General features: G+C 38.5%; 3 protein-coding genes, 1 long non-coding RNA gene and 8 other non-coding genes across 16 annotated transcripts; all 12 read left to right on the top strand.

Annotated features, from left to right (window-relative positions):
- The first annotated feature begins 1,446 nt into the window (after positions 1-1,446).
- Positions 1,447-2,679, top strand: LOC149988266 (uncharacterized). Of its 2 annotated transcripts, none has more exons than XM_090253727.1 (2): positions 1,447-1,627; positions 1,760-2,679. In XM_090253727.1, exons 1-2 carry the CDS (start codon positions 1,447-1,449, stop codon positions 1,825-1,827), a joined length of 249 nt encoding a protein of 82 aa, XP_090109853.1. In that variant the 3' UTR covers positions 1,828-2,679. The 2 variants fall into 2 exon arrangements, with proteins under 2 accessions (XP_090109853.1, XP_090109852.1); XM_090253726.1 differs by having other exon boundaries at positions 1,744-2,679.
- Positions 2,011-2,113, top strand: LOC149988267 (U6 spliceosomal RNA). Its single transcript, XR_016505315.1, has one exon. It is a non-coding gene; the product is annotated as a U6 spliceosomal RNA (small nuclear RNA).
- LOC149988265 (U6 spliceosomal RNA) lies at positions 2,582-2,684 on the top strand. The gene has a single exon (XR_016505318.1). It is a non-coding gene; the product is annotated as a U6 spliceosomal RNA (small nuclear RNA).
- Positions 2,685-7,153: 4,469 nt separating this feature from the next.
- Positions 7,154-8,596, top strand: LOC149988263 (uncharacterized). Of its 2 annotated transcripts, none has more exons than XR_016505146.1 (2): positions 7,154-7,545; positions 7,678-8,596. It is a non-coding gene; the product is annotated as an uncharacterized LOC149988263 (long non-coding RNA). The 2 variants fall into 2 exon arrangements; XR_016505145.1 differs by having other exon boundaries at positions 7,662-8,596.
- LOC149988264 (U6 spliceosomal RNA) lies at positions 7,929-8,031 on the top strand. Its single transcript, XR_016505314.1, has one exon. It is a non-coding gene; the product is annotated as a U6 spliceosomal RNA (small nuclear RNA).
- LOC149988262 (U6 spliceosomal RNA) lies at positions 8,499-8,601 on the top strand. Its single transcript, XR_016505317.1, has one exon. It is a non-coding gene; the product is annotated as a U6 spliceosomal RNA (small nuclear RNA).
- Positions 8,602-12,725: 4,124 nt separating this feature from the next.
- On the top strand, positions 12,726-14,517 carry LOC112278645 (uncharacterized). Of its 2 annotated transcripts, none has more exons than XM_024512254.3 (2): positions 12,726-13,465; positions 13,598-14,517. In XM_024512254.3, the coding sequence occupies exons 1-2, from the start codon at positions 13,285-13,287 to the stop codon at positions 13,663-13,665; spliced, it is 249 nt and encodes an 82-aa protein (XP_024368022.1). In that variant the 5' UTR covers positions 12,726-13,284; the 3' UTR covers positions 13,666-14,517. The 2 variants fall into 2 exon arrangements, with proteins under 2 accessions (XP_024368022.1, XP_024368021.1); XM_024512253.3 differs by having other exon boundaries at positions 13,285-13,465; positions 13,582-14,517.
- LOC112278646 (U6 spliceosomal RNA) lies at positions 13,849-13,951 on the top strand. Its single transcript, XR_002968770.1, has one exon. It is a non-coding gene; the product is annotated as a U6 spliceosomal RNA (small nuclear RNA).
- LOC112278647 (U6 spliceosomal RNA) lies at positions 14,420-14,522 on the top strand. The gene has a single exon (XR_002968771.1). It is a non-coding gene; the product is annotated as a U6 spliceosomal RNA (small nuclear RNA).
- Positions 14,523-18,646: 4,124 nt separating this feature from the next.
- On the top strand, positions 18,647-20,438 carry LOC149988260 (uncharacterized). 2 transcript variants are annotated; one of them, XM_090253723.1, is made up of 2 exons: positions 18,647-19,386; positions 19,519-20,438. In XM_090253723.1, the coding sequence occupies exons 1-2, from the start codon at positions 19,206-19,208 to the stop codon at positions 19,584-19,586; spliced, it is 249 nt and encodes an 82-aa protein (XP_090109849.1). In that variant the 5' UTR covers positions 18,647-19,205; the 3' UTR covers positions 19,587-20,438. The 2 variants fall into 2 exon arrangements, with proteins under 2 accessions (XP_090109849.1, XP_090109848.1); XM_090253722.1 differs by having other exon boundaries at positions 19,206-19,386; positions 19,503-20,438.
- Positions 19,770-19,872, top strand: LOC149988261 (U6 spliceosomal RNA). The gene has a single exon (XR_016505321.1). It is a non-coding gene; the product is annotated as a U6 spliceosomal RNA (small nuclear RNA).
- On the top strand, positions 20,341-20,443 carry LOC149988259 (U6 spliceosomal RNA). Its single transcript, XR_016505316.1, has one exon. It is a non-coding gene; the product is annotated as a U6 spliceosomal RNA (small nuclear RNA).
- Positions 20,444-21,224: the final 781 nt, after the last annotated feature.

Below are 21,224 nucleotides of genomic sequence, written 5' to 3'. Positions count from 1 at the left end.
AACAAATTAAAATTCATTATTATTTTATTTGTGAATAGGTGCTTGAAGGTGAAATTAAACTATATTATGTCAACACTAATGATCAACTTGCAGATTTGCTTAATAAATCATTAGGATAAAATAAATTCAATCTCTATCAACAAGCTCGTGACATACAAAGATTATGTTCATTAAATGTTTGCAAATAAATAAATTTGCCTTGAACTGTGCTACTTTTGTAGAATTAGGATTTGTTGGTGGCACAGCCATCCATCCATTAGTTAGGACTTCATCCTTGTCAAATGGACAACCATATCAAATTTCCATATCATCCAATTTGCACCTATTTCAGGTGCATGTACCCTTCATTTCACATTTATTAGAACGTGTACAGTGCCTGAGTGTGCACAGATTGAATGTTAACACAATCTCGTAAGGCCAAGATATTTAACTAACTTAGTGCATATGCAAGGCTCGACCATGCTATTGACATCCAGAGGTTGTCTGACCGTATGCTTATGAAGCCATTTGCAAGCTTTTTATTGCAGTAACAGAAGCATTGCAGTACTATCCAAATGCAAATTCGCTCTGCTACCAGCCCCTTCGAGCGGCAGGTTTAACCCTGACGATTTCAGTATATGTGGTAAAGGGAACCTATAAATCACAGCTCCGGAGGTCATGGTCCATGCAAGGCAGTGTTGGGATCATAATCGGGGCCAAAAAGTCTAACGACCCTGATTGCATGGTTAGGCAGGGGCTTCGCAAGTGAAGGAAGCCAAGCGTTGATTCCACAAAATGAAATGGAAGCTCCTGCCCACTTCAGGTGAAGCAAATGTAAACGTGTCGGTGACAGAAGCCCGTACCAATGAGCTCCAACGGCGTGTTCACTGCAATACCAATGAGCTCCAACTTTACTGCATTACCAAAGACGCCGTCAACGCACAGGACGCCTCAACCAGTGAAGTACTTCCGGCGGTTGTGCAAGCCAGGCAGGTCCATGAACAGAGCCCCGGGTGAGGGCTGAGGAGCGTTGCAAGCCCGAGGGTGGGAGCTTCCGACAGGATGTGGAGGTTGCAGTCGCTGCTCACAGCCAAGTGATGGTTGAACTGGACTTCACAGCACTCCACTTCAGTGCAGGGACTCGGGGCCATCACATTTGCCAATTTCATGATGTGGGGATCATCACATCCGCGCACACATGGCTCGGGTGCTGGACTCTTCATCTCGGTTTCCTGCACTGACCAGGTCTGTGGAGCGGGACGAATGGCAGCACTGAGGTGAGGTGAGGTGAGGTGAGTTGAGTTGAGTTGAGGCGAGGCGAGGCGAGGTGAGCCAGGCATTTGTTTGGAGTTGTGTCACTGCTTGACATGTTGCGTGCTTGACCCTTGCCGCTCTTTGTGTGCAACGTGATGTGCATGTCCAGAATGGTTGTGGTGACGGAGTCTAGATTCGTGTGCTGTGGACACCATGGCGTTGTTGTCTTTTGCTGGAGCATTTCCTGCGCGAAGCGACGGCCAGCGCGAGTGCATTGTGAAGCGTGAGGTGAAGACGAGAACATGTGAGCCGAGTGTGTGGCGGCGCTGTAACCACACGTTGAATGTGCAGCTGCGAGACTCTGAGGTGGAGGTTGTGAGCATGTGTGTCAAAGGTGGGGTTGCAATGGCAGTGATGAGCTGTTCGTAGTGACTTGCTTGTCCATGCCTAGGGTGATATTTTTCACGAAAGCGAGTGTGGTGTGGTATGTTTTTGTCCTGTGTGAAGCAGTCAAGCGTGTGTGCAGACATGATGTCATGTTGGGCGGAAGGAGGAGGAATTTGTGTCGTTCCACGATTTGGGCGTGGTGGCTAGCAGGAATGTTGGAGAGGCAGGGCAACGCAGGTATCCAGTCGGTGCAGCGGATGAACCCGTTTCACGGATGGAAGCGTTGATGTGAGTGGTGGCGTGAGGGACGGAAAAGAGGCAGTTGACCCACAGGGATTGGAGGTGGATGTTTGGGCGAGTATGTTGTGTTGCGCCGCCGAGAGCTCTTTCGTCTCTTCGGAGACATCTGATAAAATTGGAACGATACAGAGAAGATTAGCATGGCCCCTGCGCAAGGATGACACGCACAAATCGAGAAATGGTCCAGATTTTTTCGTCCCTCTTTCCGGGTCACTCAATCTTCCTTTCGCAGTCTGCAAAGTCGATCTTCTTTTCGTCACGGCTGTTCACAAACATTGTGGTCGATCAGGTCCCCTACTCCATGTGTACCGTGCTCGCAAACAAACAGGCGAGGGTGCTATTTCCACGAAAGCAAACGTGGTATGGAATGTTAAGGTAATGTGTCGTGGAAAGAAGGCAAGCATGGGTGAAGATGTGATCTGGTGTGGTGGAGAAGAAGGGTAAACCGTGTCCTTCCACGATGTGATTGTGGTGGGGAATAACGATGTTGAAGATGCAGCACACGCATCCAATTGAGTTGGTGCAGGCAGCGCATGGAGGCGTTTGAGCAATGGATGCGTTGCTGAGAGTGAGTGAAGAGGTTGTGCGAAGTATTGACCCACATGGATTGAAGGTGGATGCTTGGAGGGTAATATGGGATGGTGGAAGAGCAGTGGTACATGTTTCTTCGGAGACATCTGATAAAATTGGAACGATACAGAGAAGATTAGCATGGCCCCTGCGCAAGGATGACACGCACAAATCGAGAAATGGTCCAAATTTGTTTCTTTTCGCTGACCTTTCGCTGTTTCTTGCTTTCATCGCTTGCCACGTCAGCCGCCTGGGTTTTCTTCTGATAACGGCTGCTGTTCACAAACGTTGTTCTCTACTCCATCACTTTTGTGAGGGTAGTTCAATGTTTGTCGAACACCAACAGATCTAACACCGACCTCTTCCAACTGTACATCAATCACACGATTGTACAATGCTGTGCAACCCATGCGTTAGTTTCTCCTCGTCAACACATGCTTATCAACATTGCTTTGCATTTTCTACACTGTTGCACATTTGTGCACATCTTTGCCCATATTGTTTTGTTTTGTTTTTTTGTTTGTTTGTTTGTTTTGTTTTTATGTTTGTTGTGTGGAAATGTTTGAGTCAATGCATCCACAAGCTATTTATGTCACATTTGATGACTTTATGTGGTAGAAGTTCATACAAGCACAAAGAGAAGGGACCAAGAGTCATGAGATAAAAGATTTAAAGGAAAAAAAATATAGTAGACAAAGAATTAGAGTAGAAATAGAAGTTGCTTTTGGATTGTTTCACCACTTGTATTGACAAGACTTAAATATTTGTTGTTATTGTTTTTTTTATATTATTATTATTATTATTATTTATTTATTTATATTATAAAAAGTAGGTTCTTTGGAAGTTTATAAAAGAACATTTAAGAGTAATAAAACATACTAAAGTTTGAAGAATTCTTTTTGGACTTTTGAAAATTTGTATAAAAACCTTGAAGTTTATGTGATCCTTTACCTATTTTGTTAGAAAATCATAAAAAATTTAATTTAATATTAATTTATAATTATGTCCAAAAGACTTGATTATATTTTTTTATAAAATAATTTGAAAATGTTGAACATCTTCAAAGAATTCAAAACACTTGTAGAAAACTCGAGCAGAAATTAGATTGATTAATAGAAAATTGTAGAGGTGAATATATATCTAAAAAATTTCAAAGCTATTGCAAATAAGATGAGATTAGAAGAGAATTTACTTCACCCTATTGTCTTTAATAAAATAGCCTAGCAAAAAAGAAAAATAGGTGCATTTTAGGAAGAGTAAAAAGCATTAATATTAAAACAAAAGTACCTAACTATATGTAGGAGGAAGCTCTAAAAATTGTGAATCATATACAAAATAGATCTTTGACAAAAGCTTTAGGATATTTAGTCCAAATAAAACATTTATTGGACATAAGCATGACCTATCTTAGTTACAATTTTTTGATTGTGTGACTTATTACCATACACCTTCAATTTACAAAAATAAGTTAGATTTAAAAAGAAATTGTGCTTTATTCATAGGCTACTACAATAACAAATGAAGCATATCATTATTATGACTCTTTTAAATAAAAGATAATTATTTTTAGAGATATTATCTTGGACAAAGAAAAATTTGATCCAAAATTTATTTTATCCTACTTCCATTATTAAAAAGAAGTTTTGATTTTTTTCATTAACTAAAATATACTATTTGATGATATAATTAAATAACCTCCTAGCCCACCTTCTACTAGATAGACAATAATAGTATGTATAGAAAATGTACAAAAGAATGAGTCTATGAAAAGCATTTCAATACTAAGAATAATAGATCAAATTGGTATTGGTGAACAAGGTCTTGATTCTTTTCTTTAAATCACCCTTCTTATTTGCAAATCCAAAAGATCTAGGAAAACAAACATCAAATTAGATAATTATTTTATTTATGTCTCAATTAAAGATTATGACTTGTGTCAATTAAATTTAAAAAGTTTTAATACTCATTCTACAAAGTTTGAAGAGACCAACTCACAAGGTGAAAATATCAACTTCACACAAGCTTTTAATGATCTAGGGAGGAAAAAAACAATGAAAGAAGAAATAGACTTTATTGTAAAAATAATAACACTTGAACATTGGAAGAATTACCTTAAGGGCAACGTCCTATATCATTGAAGTGAATATCTAAGTCGAAACCTGGAATCAACAACCAACCTAGTAAGAAGAAGGCAAAGTTAATTGCAAGAGGATTTGAACAAAGAAGAAGTATAGATTTCACTAAGGTTTTTTTTTTCCTATTATTAAGTGGTCTAGAATTAGAATTGCTATAAGCCTAATAACTACTAATAATTGGACTATACATCACATGGATGTGAAAACAACATTTCTAAATGGTGTTCTTAAAGACGAAGTTTTCATGACTCAATTAGATAGATTCATCTTATCTAAAAAAACATGACTAGTATGCAAACTCAAAAAATCTATCTACAGACAAAAACAATCATTTAGGAAATCTTGTCATGAAAGGACAAATAGTGTATTAAGAGTCATACATATGATAAGAAGAAATTTTGATGCAAACATGTATAATATGCATAAGGGTGGTGATATTGTTTTATTTATGTTATATATTGACGATCCATTTGTTACTGGTAGTAACATCAAGCTTATTATGTGGTAAAAAGATTATCTTCAAAGTATGTTTGATATGATTGATCTTGAAATTAGTTAACAATATTTATGAGTTGATTTTGATAGAACATCAAAAGGAATTTTCATTCAGTAAATAAATTATGCAAAGAGCATCTTAAAGAAATTAAAAATATTGGAGTATAAATTTGTATGTTTACTTCTACCAAAAGGATTAGTTTTTATCAACAATACACAAACTCCCTTGTGTGATGCAACACTCTTTTTCCAATTAGTTAGAAAATTCATATTTTTAACTATTATAAGATCAAACATTGCTTATGCATTGAATAAAGGGAGCAACTTCATGTCCAAACCAAAAGACATCCACTTAGAAGCAACAAAACATATTCTATATGATATTAAGTATATTATGGATTATGGAATTTGTTATCATAAAGAAGGATCTTACACCATAATAAAGTATATATAGGCAAATTGGAGCTCATGTTTAAAAATACAAAGGTTAGAAGAAGCATATGTTTCTACAATGGAAGGAGGATATATTAGCTAGCCAAGTAAGCGCCAACTAATAGTATCAAGATATTTGATAGAATATAAATATTGAGCTCTTAGCAACAATGTACAAGATGTTGTCTAGCAACATCAACTTCTCACTAAAATTGAATGTTGTAACAAAAGTGTTATGCCAATTTATAACAAAAAATAGATAAATCATTTCTAAATTTGATGACTAAACTACAAACAACATTAAAATGTATTGTGATAATCAAGGAGAGATTACACTAATACAAAATCTAGTATTTCATGTTTGAATAAAACAAATTAAAATTCATTATTATTTTATTTGTGAATAGGTGCTTGAAGGTGAAATTAAACTATATTATGTCAACACTAATGATCAACTTGCAGATTTGCTTAATAAATCATTAGGATAAAATAAATTCAATCTCTATCAACAAGCTCGTGACATACAAAGATTATGTTCATTAAATGTTTGCAAATAAATAAATTTGCCTTGAACTGTGCTACTTTTGTAGAATTAGGATTTGTTGGTGGCACAGCCATCCATCCATTAGTTAGGACTTCATCCTTGTCAAATGGACAACCATATCAAATTTCCATATCATCCAATTTGCACCTATTTCAGGTGCATGTACCCTTCATTTCACATTTATTAGAACGTGTACAGTGCCTGAGTGTGCACAGATTGAATGTTAACACAATCTCGTAAGGCCAAGATATTTAACTAACTTAGTGCATATGCAAGGCTCGACCATGCTATTGACATCCAGAGGTTGTCTGACCGTATGCTTATGAAGCCATTTGCAAGCTTTTTATTGCAGTAACAGAAGCATTGCAGTACTATCCAAATGCAAATTCGCTCTGCTACCAGCCCCTTCGAGCGGCAGGTTTAACCCTGACGATTTCAGTATATGTGGTAAAGGGAACCTATAAATCACAGCTCCGGAGGTCATGGTCCATGCAAGGCAGTGTTGGGATCATAATCGGGGCCAAAAAGTCTAACGACCCTGATTGCATGGTTAGGCAGGGGCTTCGCAAGTGAAGGAAGCCAAGCGTTGATTCCACAAAATGAAATGGAAGCTCCTGCCCACTTCAGGTGAAGCAAATGTAAACGTGTCGGTGACAGAAGCCCGTACCAATGAGCTCCAACGGCGTGTTCACTGCAATACCAATGAGCTCCAACTTTACTGCATTACCAAAGACGCCGTCAACGCACAGGACGCCTCAACCAGTGAAGTACTTCCGGCGGTTGTGCAAGCCAGGCAGTCATGAACAGAGCCCGGGTGAGGGCTGAGAGCGTTGCAAGCCCGAGGGTGGGAGCTTCCGACAGGATGTGGAGGTTGCAGTCGCTGCTCACAGCCAAGTGATGGTTGAACTGGACTTCACAGCACTCCACTTCAGTGCAGGGACTCGGGGCCATCACATTTGCCAATTTCATGATGTGGGGATCATCACATCCGCGCACACATGGCTCGGGTGCTGGACTCTTCATCTCGGTTTCCTGCACTGACCAGGTCTGTGGGGCGGGACGAATGGCAGCACTGAGGTGAGGTGAGGTGAGGTGAGTTGAGTTGAGTTGAGGCGAGGCGAGGCGAGGTGAGCCAGGCATTTGTTTGGAGTTGTGTCACTGCTTGACATGTTGCGTGCTTGACCCTTGCCGCTCTTTGTGTGCAACGTGATGTGCATGTCCAGAATGGTTGTGGTGACGGAGTCTAGATTCGTGTGCTGTGGACACCATGGCGTTGTTGTCTTTTGGCTGGAGCATTTCCTGCGCGAAGCGACGGCCAGCGCGAGTGCATTGTGAAGCGTGAGGTGAAGACGAGAACATGTGAGCCGAGTGTGTGGCGGCGCTGTAACCACACGTTGAATGTGCAGCTGCGAGACTCTGAGGTGGAGGTTGTGAGCATGTGTGTCAAAGGTGGGGTTGCAATGGCAGTGATGAGCTGTTCGTAGTGACTTGCTTGTCCATGCCTAGGGTGATATTTTTCACGAAAGCGAGTGTGGTGTGGTATGTTTTTGTCCTGTGTGAAGCAGTCAAGCGTGTGTGCAGACATGATGTCATGTTGGGCGGAAGGAGGAGGAATTTGTGTCGTTCCACGATTTGGGCGTGGTGGCTAGCAGGAATGTTGGAGAGGCAGGGCAACGCAGGTATCCAGTCGGTGCAGCGGATGAACCCGTTTCACGGATGGAAGCGTTGATGTGAGTGGTGGCGTGAGGGACGGAAAAGAGGCAGTTGACCCACAGGGATTGGAGGTGGATGTTTGGGCGAGTATGTTGTGTTGCGCCGCCGAGAGCTCTTTCGTCTCTTCGGAGACATCTGATAAAATTGGAACGATACAGAGAAGATTAGCATGGCCCCTGCGCAAGGATGACACGCACAAATCGAGAAATGGTCCAGATTTTTCGTCCCTCTTTCCGGGTCACTCAATCTTCCTTTCGCAGTCTGCAAAGTCGATCTTCTTTTCGTCACGGCTGTTCACAAACATTGTGGTCGATCAGGTCCCCTACTCCATGTGTACCGTGCTCGCAAACAAACAGGCGAGGGTGCTATTTCCACGAAAGCAAACGTGGTATGGAATGTTAAGGTAATGTGTCGTGGAAAGAAGGCAAGCATGGGTGAAGATGTGATCTGGTGTGGTGGAGAAGAAGGGTAAACCGTGTCCTTCCACGATGTGATTGTGGTGGGGAATAACGATGTTGAAGATGCAGCACACGCATCCAATTGAGTTGGTGCAGGCAGCGCATGGAGGCGTTTGAGCAATGGATGCGTTGCTGAGAGTGAGTGAAGAGGTTGTGCGAAGTATTGACCCACATGGATTGAAGGTGGATGCTTGGAGGGTAATATGGGATGGTGGAAGAGCAGTGGTACATGTTTCTTCGGAGACATCTGATAAAATTGGAACGATACAGAGAAGATTAGCATGGCCCCTGCGCAAGGATGACACGCACAAATCGAGAAATGGTCCAAATTTGTTTCTTTTCGCTGACCTTTCGCTGTTTCTTGCTTTCATCGCTTGCCACGTCAGCCGCCTGGGTTTTCTTCTGATAACGGCTGCTGTTCACAAACGTTGTTCTCTACTCCATCACTTTTGTGAGGGTAGTTCAATGTTTGTCGAACACCAACAGATCTAACACCGACCTCTTCCAACTGTACATCAATCACACGATTGTACAATGCTGTGCAACCCATGCGTTAGTTTCTCCTCGTCAACACATGCTTATCAACATTGCTTTGCATTTTCTACACTGTTGCACATTTGTGCACATCTTTGCCCATATTGTTTTGTTTTGTTTTTTTGTTTGTTTGTTTGTTTTGTTTTTATGTTTGTTGTGTGGAAATGTTTGAGTCAATGCATCCACAAGCTATTTATGTCACATTTGATGACTTTATGTGGTAGAAGTTCATACAAGCACAAAGAGAAGGGACCAAGAGTCATGAGATAAAAGATTTAAAGGAAAAAAAATATAGTAGACAAAGAATTAGAGTAGAAATAGAAGTTGCTTTTGGATTGTTTCACCACTTGTATTGACAAGACTTAAATATTTGTTGTTATTGTTTTTTTTATATTATTATTATTATTATTATTTATTTATTTATATTATAAAAAGTAGGTTCTTTGGAAGTTTATAAAAGAACATTTAAGAGTAATAAAACATACTAAAGTTTGAAGAATTCTTTTTGGACTTTTGAAAATTTGTATAAAAACCTTGAAGTTTATGTGATCCTTTACCTATTTTGTTAGAAAATCATAAAAATTTAATTTAATATTAATTTATAATTATGTCCAAAAGACTTGATTATATTTTTTATAAAATAATTTGAAAATGTTGAACATCTTCAAAGAATTCAAAACACTTGTAGAAAACTCGAGCGAGAAATTAGATTGATTAATAGAAAATTGTAGAGGTGAATATATATCTAAAAATTTTCAAAGCTATTGCAAATAAGATGAGATTAGAAGAGAATTTACTTCACCCTATTGTCTTTAATAAAATAGCCTAGCAAAAAAGAAAAATAGGTGCATTTTAGGAAGAGTAAAAAGCATTAATATTGAAACAAAAGTACCTAACTATATGTAGGAGGAAGCTCTAAAAATTGTGAATCATATACAAAATAGATCTTTGACAAAAGCTTTAGGATATTTAGTCCAAATAAAACATTTATTGGACATAAGCATGACCTATCTTAGTTACAATTTTTTGATTGTGTGACTTATTACCATACACCTTCAATTTACAAAAATAAGTTAGATTTAAAAAGAAATTGTGCTTTATTCATAGGCTACTACAATAACAAATGAAGCATATCATTATTATGACTCTTTTAAATAAAAGATAATTATTTTTAGAGATATTATCTTGGACAAAGAAAAATTTGATCCAAATTTATTTTATCCTACTTCCATTATTAAAAAGAAGTTTTGATTTTTTTCATTAACTAAAATATACTATTTGATGATATAATTAAATAACCTCCTAGCCCACCTTCTACTAGATAGACAATAATAGTATGTATAGAAAATGTACAAAAGAATGAGTCTATGAAAAGCATTTCAATACTAAGAATAATAGATCAAATTGGTATTGGTGAACAAGGTCTTGATTCTTTTCTTTAAATCACCCTTCTTATTTGCAAATCCAAAAGATCTAGGAAAACAAACATCAAATTAGATAATTATTTTATTTATGTCTCAATTAAAGATTATGACTTGTGTCAATTAAATTTAAAAAGTTTTAATACTCATTCTACAAAGTTTGAAGAGACCAACTCACAAGGTGAAAATATCAACTTCACACAAGCTTTTAATGATCTAGGGAGGAAAAAAACAATGAAAGAAGAAATAGACTTTATTGTAAAAATAATAACACTTGAACATTGGAAGAATTACCTTAAGGGCAACGTCCTATATCATTGAAGTGAATATCTAAGTCGAAACCTGGAATCAACAACCAACCTAGTAAGAAGAAGGCAAAGTTAATTGCAAGAGGATTTGAACAAAGAAGAAGTATAGATTTCACTAAGGTTTTTTTTTTCCTATTATTAAGTGGTCTAGAATTAGAATTGCTATAAGCCTAATAACTACTAATAATTGGACTATACATCACATGGATGTGAAAACAACATTTCTAAATGGTGTTCTTAAAGACGAAGTTTTCATGACTCAATTAGATAGATTCATCTTATCTAAAAAAACATGACTAGTATGCAAACTCAAAAAATCTATCTACAGACAAAAACAATCATTTAGGAAATCTTGTCATGAAAGGACAAATAGTGTATTAAGAGTCATACATATGATAAGAAGAAATTTTGATGCAAACATGTATAATATGCATAAGGGTGGTGATATTGTTTTATTTATGTTATATATTGACGATCCATTTGTTACTGGTAGTAACATCAAGCTTATTATGTGGTAAAAAGATTATCTTCAAAGTATGTTTGATATGATTGATCTTGAAATTAGTTAACAATATTTATGAGTTGATTTTGATAGAACATCAAAAGGAATTTTCATTCAGTAAATAAATTATGCAAAGAGCATCTTAAAGAAATTAAAAATATTGGAGTATAAATTTGTATGTTTACTTCTACCAAAAGGATTAGTTTTTATCAACAATACACAAACTCCCTTGTGTGATGCAACACTCTCTTTTCCAATTAGTTAGAAAATTCATATTTTTAACTATTATAAGATCAAACATTGCTTATGCATTGAATAAAGGGAGCAACTTCATGTCCAAACCAAAAGACATCCACTTAGAAGCAACAAAACATATTCTATATGATATTAAGTATATTATGGATTATGGAATTTGTTATCATAAAGAAGGATCTTACACCATAATAAAGTATATATAGGCAAATTGGAGCTCATGTTTAAAAATACAAAGGTTAGAAGAAGCATATGTTTCTACAATGGAAGGAGGATATATTAGCTAGCCAAGTAAGCGCCAACTAATAGTATCAAGATATTTGATAGAATATAAATATTGAGCTCTTAGCAACAATGTACAAGATGTTGTCTAGCAACATCAACTTCTCACTAAAATTGAATGTTGTAACAAAAGTGTTATGCCAATTTATAACAAAAAATAGATAAATCATTTCTAAATTTGATGACTAAACTACAAACAACATTAAAATGTATTGTGATAATCAAGGAGAGATTACACTAATACAAAATCTAGTATTTCATGTTTGAATAAAACAAATTAAAATTCATTATTATTTTATTTGTGAATAGGTGCTTGAAGGTGAAATTTAAACTATATTATGTCAACACTAATGATCAACTTGCAGATTTGCTTAATAAATCATTAGGATAAAATAAATTCAATCTCTATCAACAAGCTCGTGACATACAAAGATTATGTTCATTAAATGTTTGCAAATAAATAAATTTGCCTTGAACTGTGCTACTTTTGTAGAATTAGGATTTGTTGGTGGCACAGCCATCCATCCATTAGTTAGGACTTCATCCTTGTCAAATGGACAACCATATCAAATTTCCATATCATCCAATTTGCACCTATTTCAGGTGCATGTACCCTTCATTTCACATTTATTAGAACGTGTACAGTGCCTGAGTGTGCACAGATTGAATGTTAACACAATCTCGTAAGGCCAAGATATTTAACTAACTTAGTGCATATGCAAGGCTCGACCATGCTATTGACATCCAGAGGTTGTCTGACCGTATGCTTATGAAGCCATTTGCAAGCTTTTTATTGCAGTAACAGAAGCATTGCAGTACTATCCAAATGCAAATTCGCTCTGCTACCAGCCCCTTCGAGCGGCAGGTTTAACCCTGACGATTTCAGTATATGTGGTAAAGGGAACCTATAAATCACAGCTCCGGAGGTCATGGTCCATGCAAGGCAGTGTTGGGATCATAATCGGGGCCAAAAAGTCTAACGACCCTGATTGCATGGTTAGGCAGGGGCTTCGCAAGTGAAGGAAGCCAAGCGTTGATTCCACAAAATGAAATGGAAGCTCCTGCCCACTTCAGGTGAAGCAAATGTAAACGTGTCGGTGACAGAAGCCCGTACCAATGAGCTCCAACGGCGTGTTCACTGCAATACCAATGAGCTCCAACTTTACTGCATTACCAAAGACGCCGTCAACGCACAGGACGCCTCAACCAGTGAAGTACTTCCGGCGGTTGTGCAAGCCAGGCAGGTCCATGAACAGAGCCCCGGGTGAGGGCTGAGGAGCGTTGCAAGCCCGAGGGTGGGAGCTTCCGACAGGATGTGGAGGTTGCAGTCGCTGCTCACAGCCAAGTGATGGTTGAACTGGACTTCACAGCACTCCACTTCAGTGCAGGGACTCGGGGCCATCACATTTGCCAATTTCATGATGTGGGGATCATCACATCCGCGCACACATGGCTCGGGTGCTGGACTCTTCATCTCGGTTTCCTGCACTGACCAGGTCTGTGGAGCGGGACGAATGGCAGCACTGAGGTGAGGTGAGGTGAGGTGAGTTGAGTTGAGTTGAGGCGAGGCGAGGCGAGGTGAGCCAGGCATTTGTTTGGAGTTGTGTCACTGCTTGACATGTTGCGTGCTTGACCCTTGCCGCTCTTTGTGTGCAACGTGATGTGCATGTCCAGAATGGTTGTGGTGACGGAGTCTAGATTCGTGTGCTGTGGACACCATGGCGTTGTTGTCTTTTGCTGGAGCATTTCCTGCGCGAAGCGACGGCCAGCGCGAGTGCATTGTGAAGCGTGAGGTGAAGACGAGAACATGTGAGCCGAGTGTGTGGCGGCGCTGTAACCACACGTTGAATGTGCAGCTGCGAGACTCTGAGGTGGAGGTTGTGAGCATGTGTGTCAAAGGTGGGGTTGCAATGGCAGTGATGAGCTGTTCGTAGTGACTTGCTTGTCCATGCCTAGGGTGATATTTTTCACGAAAGCGAGTGTGGTGTGGTATGTTTTTGTCCTGTGTGAAGCAGTCAAGCGTGTGTGCAGACATGATGTCATGTTGGGCGGAAGGAGGAGGAATTTGTGTCGTTCCACGATTTGGGCGTGGTGGCTAGCAGGAATGTTGGAGAGGCAGGGCAACGCAGGTATCCAGTCGGTGCAGCGGATGAACCCGTTTCACGGATGGAAGCGTTGATGTGAGTGGTGGCGTGAGGGACGGAAAAGAGGCAGTTGACCCACAGGGATTGGAGGTGGATGTTTGGGCGAGTATGTTGTGTTGCGCCGCCGAGAGCTCTTTCGTCTCTTCGGAGACATCTGATAAAATTGGAACGATACAGAGAAGATTAGCATGGCCCCTGCGCAAGGATGACACGCACAAATCGAGAAATGGTCCAGATTTTTTCGTCCCTCTTTCCGGGTCACTCAATCTTCCTTTCGCAGTCTGCAAAGTCGATCTTCTTTTCGTCACGGCTGTTCACAAACATTGTGGTCGATCAGGTCCCCTACTCCATGTGTACCGTGCTCGCAAACAAACAGGCGAGGGTGCTATTTCCACGAAAGCAAACGTGGTATGGAATGTTAAGGTAATGTGTCGTGGAAAGAAGGCAAGCATGGGTGAAGATGTGATCTGGTGTGGTGGAGAAGAAGGGTAAACCGTGTCCTTCCACGATGTGATTGTGGTGGGGAATAACGATGTTGAAGATGCAGCACACGCATCCAATTGAGTTGGTGCAGGCAGCGCATGGAGGCGTTTGAGCAATGGATGCGTTGCTGAGAGTGAGTGAAGAGGTTGTGCGAAGTATTGACCCACATGGATTGAAGGTGGATGCTTGGAGGGTAATATGGGATGGTGGAAGAGCAGTGGTACATGTTTCTTCGGAGACATCTGATAAAATTGGAACGATACAGAGAAGATTAGCATGGCCCCTGCGCAAGGATGACACGCACAAATCGAGAAATGGTCCAAATTTGTTTCTTTTCGCTGACCTTTCGCTGTTTCTTGCTTTCATCGCTTGCCACGTCAGCCGCCTGGGTTTTCTTCTGATAACGGCTGCTGTTCACAAACGTTGTTCTCTACTCCATCACTTTTGTGAGGGTAGTTCAATGTTTGTCGAACACCAACAGATCTAACACCGACCTCTTCCAACTGTACATCAATCACACGATTGTACAATGCTGTGCAACCCATGCGTTAGTTTCTCCTCGTCAACACATGCTTATCAACATTGCTTTGCATTTTCTACACTGTTGCACATTTGTGCACATCTTTGCCCATATTGTTTTGTTTTGTTTTTTTGTTTGTTTGTTTGTTTTGTTTTTATGTTTGTTGTGTGGAAATGTTTGAGTCAATGCATCCACAAGCTATTTATGTCACATTTGATGACTTTATGTGGTAGAAGTTCATACAAGCACAAAGAGAAGGGACCAAGAGTCATGAGATAAAAGATTTAAAGGAAAAAAAATATAGTAGACAAAGAATTAGAGTAGAAATAGAAGTTGCTTTTGGATTGTTTCACCACTTGTATTGACAAGACTTAAATATTTGTTGTTATTGTTTTTTTTATATTATTATTATTATTATTATTTATTTATTTATATTATAAAAAGTAGGTTCTTTGGAAGTTTATAAAAGAACATTTAAGAGTAATAAAACATACTAAAGTTTGAAGAATTCTTTTTGGACTTTTGAAAATTTGTATAAAAACCTTGAAGTTTATGTGATCCTTTACCTATTTTGTTAGAAAATCATAAAAAATTTAATTTAATATTAATTTATAATTATGTCCAAAAGACTTGATTATATTTTTTTATAAAATAATTTGAAAATGTTGAACATCTTCAAAGAATTCAAAACACTTGTAGAAAACTCGAGCAGAAATTAGATTGATTAATAGAAAATTGTAGAGGTGAATATATATCTAAAAATTTTCAAAGCTATTGCAAATAAGATGAGATTAGAAGAGAATTTACTTCACCCTATTGTCTTTAATAAAATAGCCTAGCAAAAAAGAAAAATAGGTGCATTTTAGGAAGAGTAAAAAGCATTAATATTGAAACAAAAGTACCTAACTATATGTAGGAGGAAGCTCTAAAAATTGTGAATCATATACAAAATAGATCTTTGACAAAAGCTTTAGGATATTTAGTCCAAATAAAACATTTATTGGACATAAGCATGACCTATCTTAGTTACAATTTTTTGATTGTGTGACTTATTACCATACACCTTCAATTTACAAAAATAAGTTAGATTTAAAAAGAAATTGTGCTTTATTCATAGGCTACTACAATAACAAATGAAGCATATCATTATTATGACTCTTTTAAATAAAAGATAATTATTTTTAGAGATATTATCTTGGACAAAGAAAAATTTGATCCAAAATTTATTTTATCCTACTTCCATTATTAAAAAGAAGTTTTGATTTTTTTCATTAACTAAAATATACTATTTGATGATATAATTAAATAACCTCCTAGCCCACCTTCTACTAGATAGACAATAATAGTATGTATAGAAAATGTACAAAAGAATGAGTCTATGAAAAGCATTTCAATACTAAGAATAATAGATCAAATTGGTATTGGTGAACAAGGTCTTGATTCTTTTCTTTAAATCACCCTTCTTATTTGCAAATCCAAAAGATCTAGGAAAACAAACATCAAATTAGATAATTATTTTATTTATGTCTCAATTAAAGATTATGACTTGTGTCAATTAAATTTAAAAAGTTTTAATACTCATTCTACAAAGTTTGAAGAGACCAACTCACAAGGTGAAAATATCAACTTCACACAAGCTTTTAATGATCTAGGGAGGAAAAAAACAATGAAAGAAGAAATAGACTTTATTGTAAAAATAATAACACTTGAACATTGGAAGAATTACCTTAAGGGCAACGTCCTATATCATTGAAGTGAATATCTAAGTCGAAACCTGGAATCAACAACCAACCTAGTAAGAAGAAGGCAAAGTTAATTGCAAGAGGATTTGAACAAAGAAGAAGTATAGATTTCACTAAGGTTTTTTTTTTCCTATTATTAAGTGGTCTAGAATTAGAATTGCTATAAGCCTAATAACTACTAATAATTGGACTATACATCACATGGATGTGAAAACAACATTTCTAAATGGTGTTCTTAAAGACGAAGTTTTCATGACTCAATTAGATAGATTCATCTTATCTAAAAAAACATGACTAGTATGCAAACTCAAAAAATCTATCTACAGACAAAAACAATCATTTAGGAAATCTTGTCATGAAAGGACAAATAGTGTATTAAGAGTCATACATATGATAAGAAGAAATTTTGATGCAAACATGTATAATATGCATAAGGGTGGTGATATTGTTTTATTTATGTTATATATTGACGATCCATTTGTTACTGGTAGTAACATCAAGCTTATTATGTGGTAAAAAGATTATCTTCAAAGTATGTTTGATATGATTGATCTTGAAATTAGTTAACAATATTTATGAGTTGATTTTGATAGAACATCAAAAGGAATTTTCATTCAGTAAATAAATTATGCAAAGAGCATCTTAAAGAAATTAAAAATATTGGAGTATAAATTTGTATGTTTACTTCTACCAAAAGGATTAGTTTTTATCAACAATACACAAACTCCCTTGTGTGATGCAACACTCTTTTTCCAATTAGTTAGAAAATTCATATTTTTAACTATTATAAGATCAAACATTGCTTATGCATTGAATAAAGGGAGCAACTTCATGTCCAAACCAAAAGACATCCACTTAGAAGCAACAAAACATATTCTATATGATATTAAGTATATTATGGATTATGGAATTTGTTATCATAAAGAAGGATCTTACACCATAATAAAGTATATATAGGCAAATTGGAGCTCATGTTTAAAAATACAAAGGTTAGAAGAAGCATATGTTTCTACAATGGAAGGAGGATATATTAGCTAGCCAAGTAAGCGCCAACTAATAGTATCAAGATATTTGATAGAATATAAATATTGAGCTCTTAGCAACAATGTACAAGATGTTGTCTAGCAACATCAACTTCTCACTAAAATTGAATGTTGTAACAAAAGTGTTATGCCAATTTATAACAAAAAATAGATAAATCATTTCTAAATTTGATGACTAAACTACAAACAACATTAAAATGTATTGTGATAATCAAGGAGAGATTACACTAATACAAAATCTAGTATTTCATGTTTGAATAAAACAAATTAAAATTCATTATTATTTTATTTGTGAATAGGTGCTTGAAGGTGAAATTAAACTATATTATGTCAACACTAATGATCAACTTGCAGATTTGCTTAATAAATCATTAGGATAAAATAAATTCAATCTCTATCAACAAGCTCGTGACATACAAAGATTATGTTCATTAAATGTTTGCAAATAAATAAATTTGCCTTGAACTGTGCTACTTTTGTAGAATTAGGATTTGTTGGTGGCACAGCCATCCATCCATTAGTTAGGACTTCATCCTTGTCAAATGGACAACCATATCAAATTTCCATATCATCCAATTTGCACCTATTTCAGGTGCATGTACCCTTCATTTCACATTTATTAGAACGTGTACAGTGCCTGAGTGTGCACAGATTGAATGTTAACACAATCTCGTAAGGCCAAGATATTTAACTAACTTAGTGCATATGCAAGGCTCGACCATGCTATTGACATCCAGAGGTTGTCTGACCGTATGCTTATGAAGCCATTTGCAAGCTTTTTATTGCAGTAACAGAAGCATTGCAGTACTATCCAAATGCAAATTCGCTCTGCTACCAGCCCCTTCGAGCGGCAGGTTTAACCCTGACGATTTCAGTATATGTGGTAAAGGGAACCTATAAATCACAGCTCCGGAGGTCATGGTCCATGCAAGGCAGTGTTGGGATCATAATCGGGGCCAAAAAGTCTAACGACCCTGATTGCATGGTTAGGCAGGGGCTTCGCAAGTGAAGGAAGCCAAGCGTTGATTCCACAAAATGAAATGGAAGCTCCTGCCCACTTCAGGTGAAGCAAATGTAAACGTGTCGGTGACAGAAGCCCGTACCAATGAGCTCCAACGGCGTGTTCACTGCAATACCAATGAGCTCCAACTTTACTGCATTACCAAAGACGCCGTCAACGCACAGGACGCCTCAACCAGTGAAGTACTTCCGGCGGTTGTGCAAGCCAGGCAGGTCCATGAACAGAGCCCCGGGTGAGGGCTGAGGAGCGTTGCAAGCCCGAGGGTGGGAGCTTCCGACAGGATGTGGAGGTTGCAGTCGCTGCTCACAGCCAAGTGATGGTTGAACTGGACTTCACAGCACTCCACTTCAGTGCAGGGACTCGGGGCCATCACATTTGCCAATTTCATGATGTGGGGATCATCACATCCGCGCACACATGGCTCGGGTGCTGGACTCTTCATCTCGGTTTCCTGCACTGACCAGGTCTGTGGAGCGGGACGAATGGCAGCACTGAGGTGAGGTGAGGTGAGGTGAGTTGAGTTGAGTTGAGGCGAGGCGAGGCGAGGTGAGCCAGGCATTTGTTTGGAGTTGTGTCACTGCTTGACATGTTGCGTGCTTGACCCTTGCCGCTCTTTGTGTGCAACGTGATGTGCATGTCCAGAATGGTTGTGGTGACGGAGTCTAGATTCGTGTGCTGTGGACACCATGGCGTTGTTGTCTTTTGCTGGAGCATTTCCTGCGCGAAGCGACGGCCAGCGCGAGTGCATTGTGAAGCGTGAGGTGAAGACGAGAACATGTGAGCCGAGTGTGTGGCGGCGCTGTAACCACACGTTGAATGTGCAGCTGCGAGACTCTGAGGTGGAGGTTGTGAGCATGTGTGTCAAAGGTGGGGTTGCAATGGCAGTGATGAGCTGTTCGTAGTGACTTGCTTGTCCATGCCTAGGGTGATATTTTTCACGAAAGCGAGTGTGGTGTGGTATGTTTTTGTCCTGTGTGAAGCAGTCAAGCGTGTGTGCAGACATGATGTCATGTTGGGCGGAAGGAGGAGGAATTTGTGTCGTTCCACGATTTGGGCGTGGTGGCTAGCAGGAATGTTGGAGAGGCAGGGCAACGCAGGTATCCAGTCGGTGCAGCGGATGAACCCGTTTCACGGATGGAAGCGTTGATGTGAGTGGTGGCGTGAGGGACGGAAAAGAGGCAGTTGACCCACAGGGATTGGAGGTGGATGTTTGGGCGAGTATGTTGTGTTGCGCCGCCGAGAGCTCTTTCGTCTCTTCGGAGACATCTGATAAAATTGGAACGATACAGAGAAGATTAGCATGGCCCCTGCGCAAGGATGACACGCACAAATCGAGAAATGGTCCAGATTTTTTCGTCCCTCTTTCCGGGTCACTCAATCTTCCTTTCGCAGTCTGCAAAGTCGATCTTCTTTTCGTCACGGCTGTTCACAAACATTGTGGTCGATCAGGTCCCCTACTCCATGTGTACCGTGCTCGCAAACAAACAGGCGAGGGTGCTATTTCCACGAAAGCAAACGTGGTATGGAATGTTAAGGTAATGTGTCGTGGAAAGAAGGCAAGCATGGGTGAAGATGTGATCTGGTGTGGTGGAGAAGAAGGGTAAACCGTGTCCTTCCACGATGTGATTGTGGTGGGGAATAACGATGTTGAAGATGCAGCACACGCATCCAATTGAGTTGGTGCAGGCAGCGCATGGAGGCGTTTGAGCAATGGATGCGTTGCTGAGAGTGAGTGAAGAGGTTGTGCGAAGTATTGACCCACATGGATTGAAGGTGGATGCTTGGAGGGTAATATGGGATGGTGGAAGAGCAGTGGTACATGTTTCTTCGGAGACATCTGATAAAATTGGAACGATACAGAGAAGATTAGCATGGCCCCTGCGCAAGGATGACACGCACAAATCGAGAAATGGTCCAAATTTGTTTCTTTTCGCTGACCTTTCGCTGTTTCTTGCTTTCATCGCTTGCCACGTCAGCCGCCTGGGTTTTCTTCTGATAACGGCTGCTGTTCACAAACGTTGTTCTCTACTCCATCACTTTTGTGAGGGTAGTTCAATGTTTGTCGAACACCAACAGATCTAACACCGACCTCTTCCAACTGTACATCAATCACACGATTGTACAATGCTGTGCAACCCATGCGTTAGTTTCTCCTCGTCAACACATGCTTATCAACATTGCTTTGCATTTTCTACACTGTTGCACATTTGTGCACATCTTTGCCCATATTGTTTTGTTTTGTTTTTTTGTTTGTTTGTTTGTTTTGTTTTTATGTTTGTTGTGTGGAAATGTTTGAGTCAATGCATCCACAAGCTATTTATGTCACATTTGATGACTTTATGTGGTAGAAGTTCATACAAGCACAAAGAGAAGGGACCAAGAGTCATGAGATAAAAGATTTAAAGGAAAAAAAATATAGTAGACAAAGAATTAGAGTAGAAATAGAAGTTGCTTTTGGATTGTTTCACCACTTGTATTGACAAGACTTAAATATTTGTTGTTATTGTTTTTTTTATATTATTATTATTATTATTATTTATTTATTTATATTATAAAAAGTAGGTTCTTTGGAAGTTTATAAAAGAACATTTAAGAGTAATAAAACATACTAAAGTTTGAAGAATTCTTTTTGGACTTTTGAAAATTTGTATAAAAACCTTGAAGTTTATGTGATCCTTTACCTATTTTGTTAGAAAATCATAAAA

This window comes from Physcomitrium patens, chromosome 10, assembly GCF_059467195.1.
Source record: "Physcomitrium patens ecotype Gransden chromosome 10, ASM5946719v1, whole genome shotgun sequence".
Classification (NCBI taxonomy): Eukaryota; Viridiplantae; Streptophyta; class Bryopsida; order Funariales; family Funariaceae; genus Physcomitrium; species Physcomitrium patens.
The sequence above is the reverse complement of the archived record's forward strand: the minus strand, read 5'-3'. Positions and strand labels throughout refer to the sequence as shown.

Excerpts from the sequence above, each read along its gene's own strand:
- LOC149988266 (XM_090253726.1), top strand. The coding sequence starts at position 1,447 with ATGGCGTTGTTGTCTTTTGCTGGAGCATTTCCTGCGCGAAGCGACGGC. Across the intron at positions 1,628-1,743 it reads TGTGAGCATGTGTGTCAAAG|TCAAGCGTGTGTGCAGACAT; the intron begins GTGGGGTTGCAA and ends TGTGTGAAGCAG.
- LOC149988260 (XM_090253722.1), top strand. The coding sequence starts at position 19,206 with ATGGCGTTGTTGTCTTTTGCTGGAGCATTTCCTGCGCGAAGCGACGGC. Across the intron at positions 19,387-19,502 it reads TGTGAGCATGTGTGTCAAAG|TCAAGCGTGTGTGCAGACAT; the intron begins GTGGGGTTGCAA and ends TGTGTGAAGCAG.
- LOC112278645 (XM_024512253.3), top strand. The coding sequence starts at position 13,285 with ATGGCGTTGTTGTCTTTTGCTGGAGCATTTCCTGCGCGAAGCGACGGC. Across the intron at positions 13,466-13,581 it reads TGTGAGCATGTGTGTCAAAG|TCAAGCGTGTGTGCAGACAT; the intron begins GTGGGGTTGCAA and ends TGTGTGAAGCAG.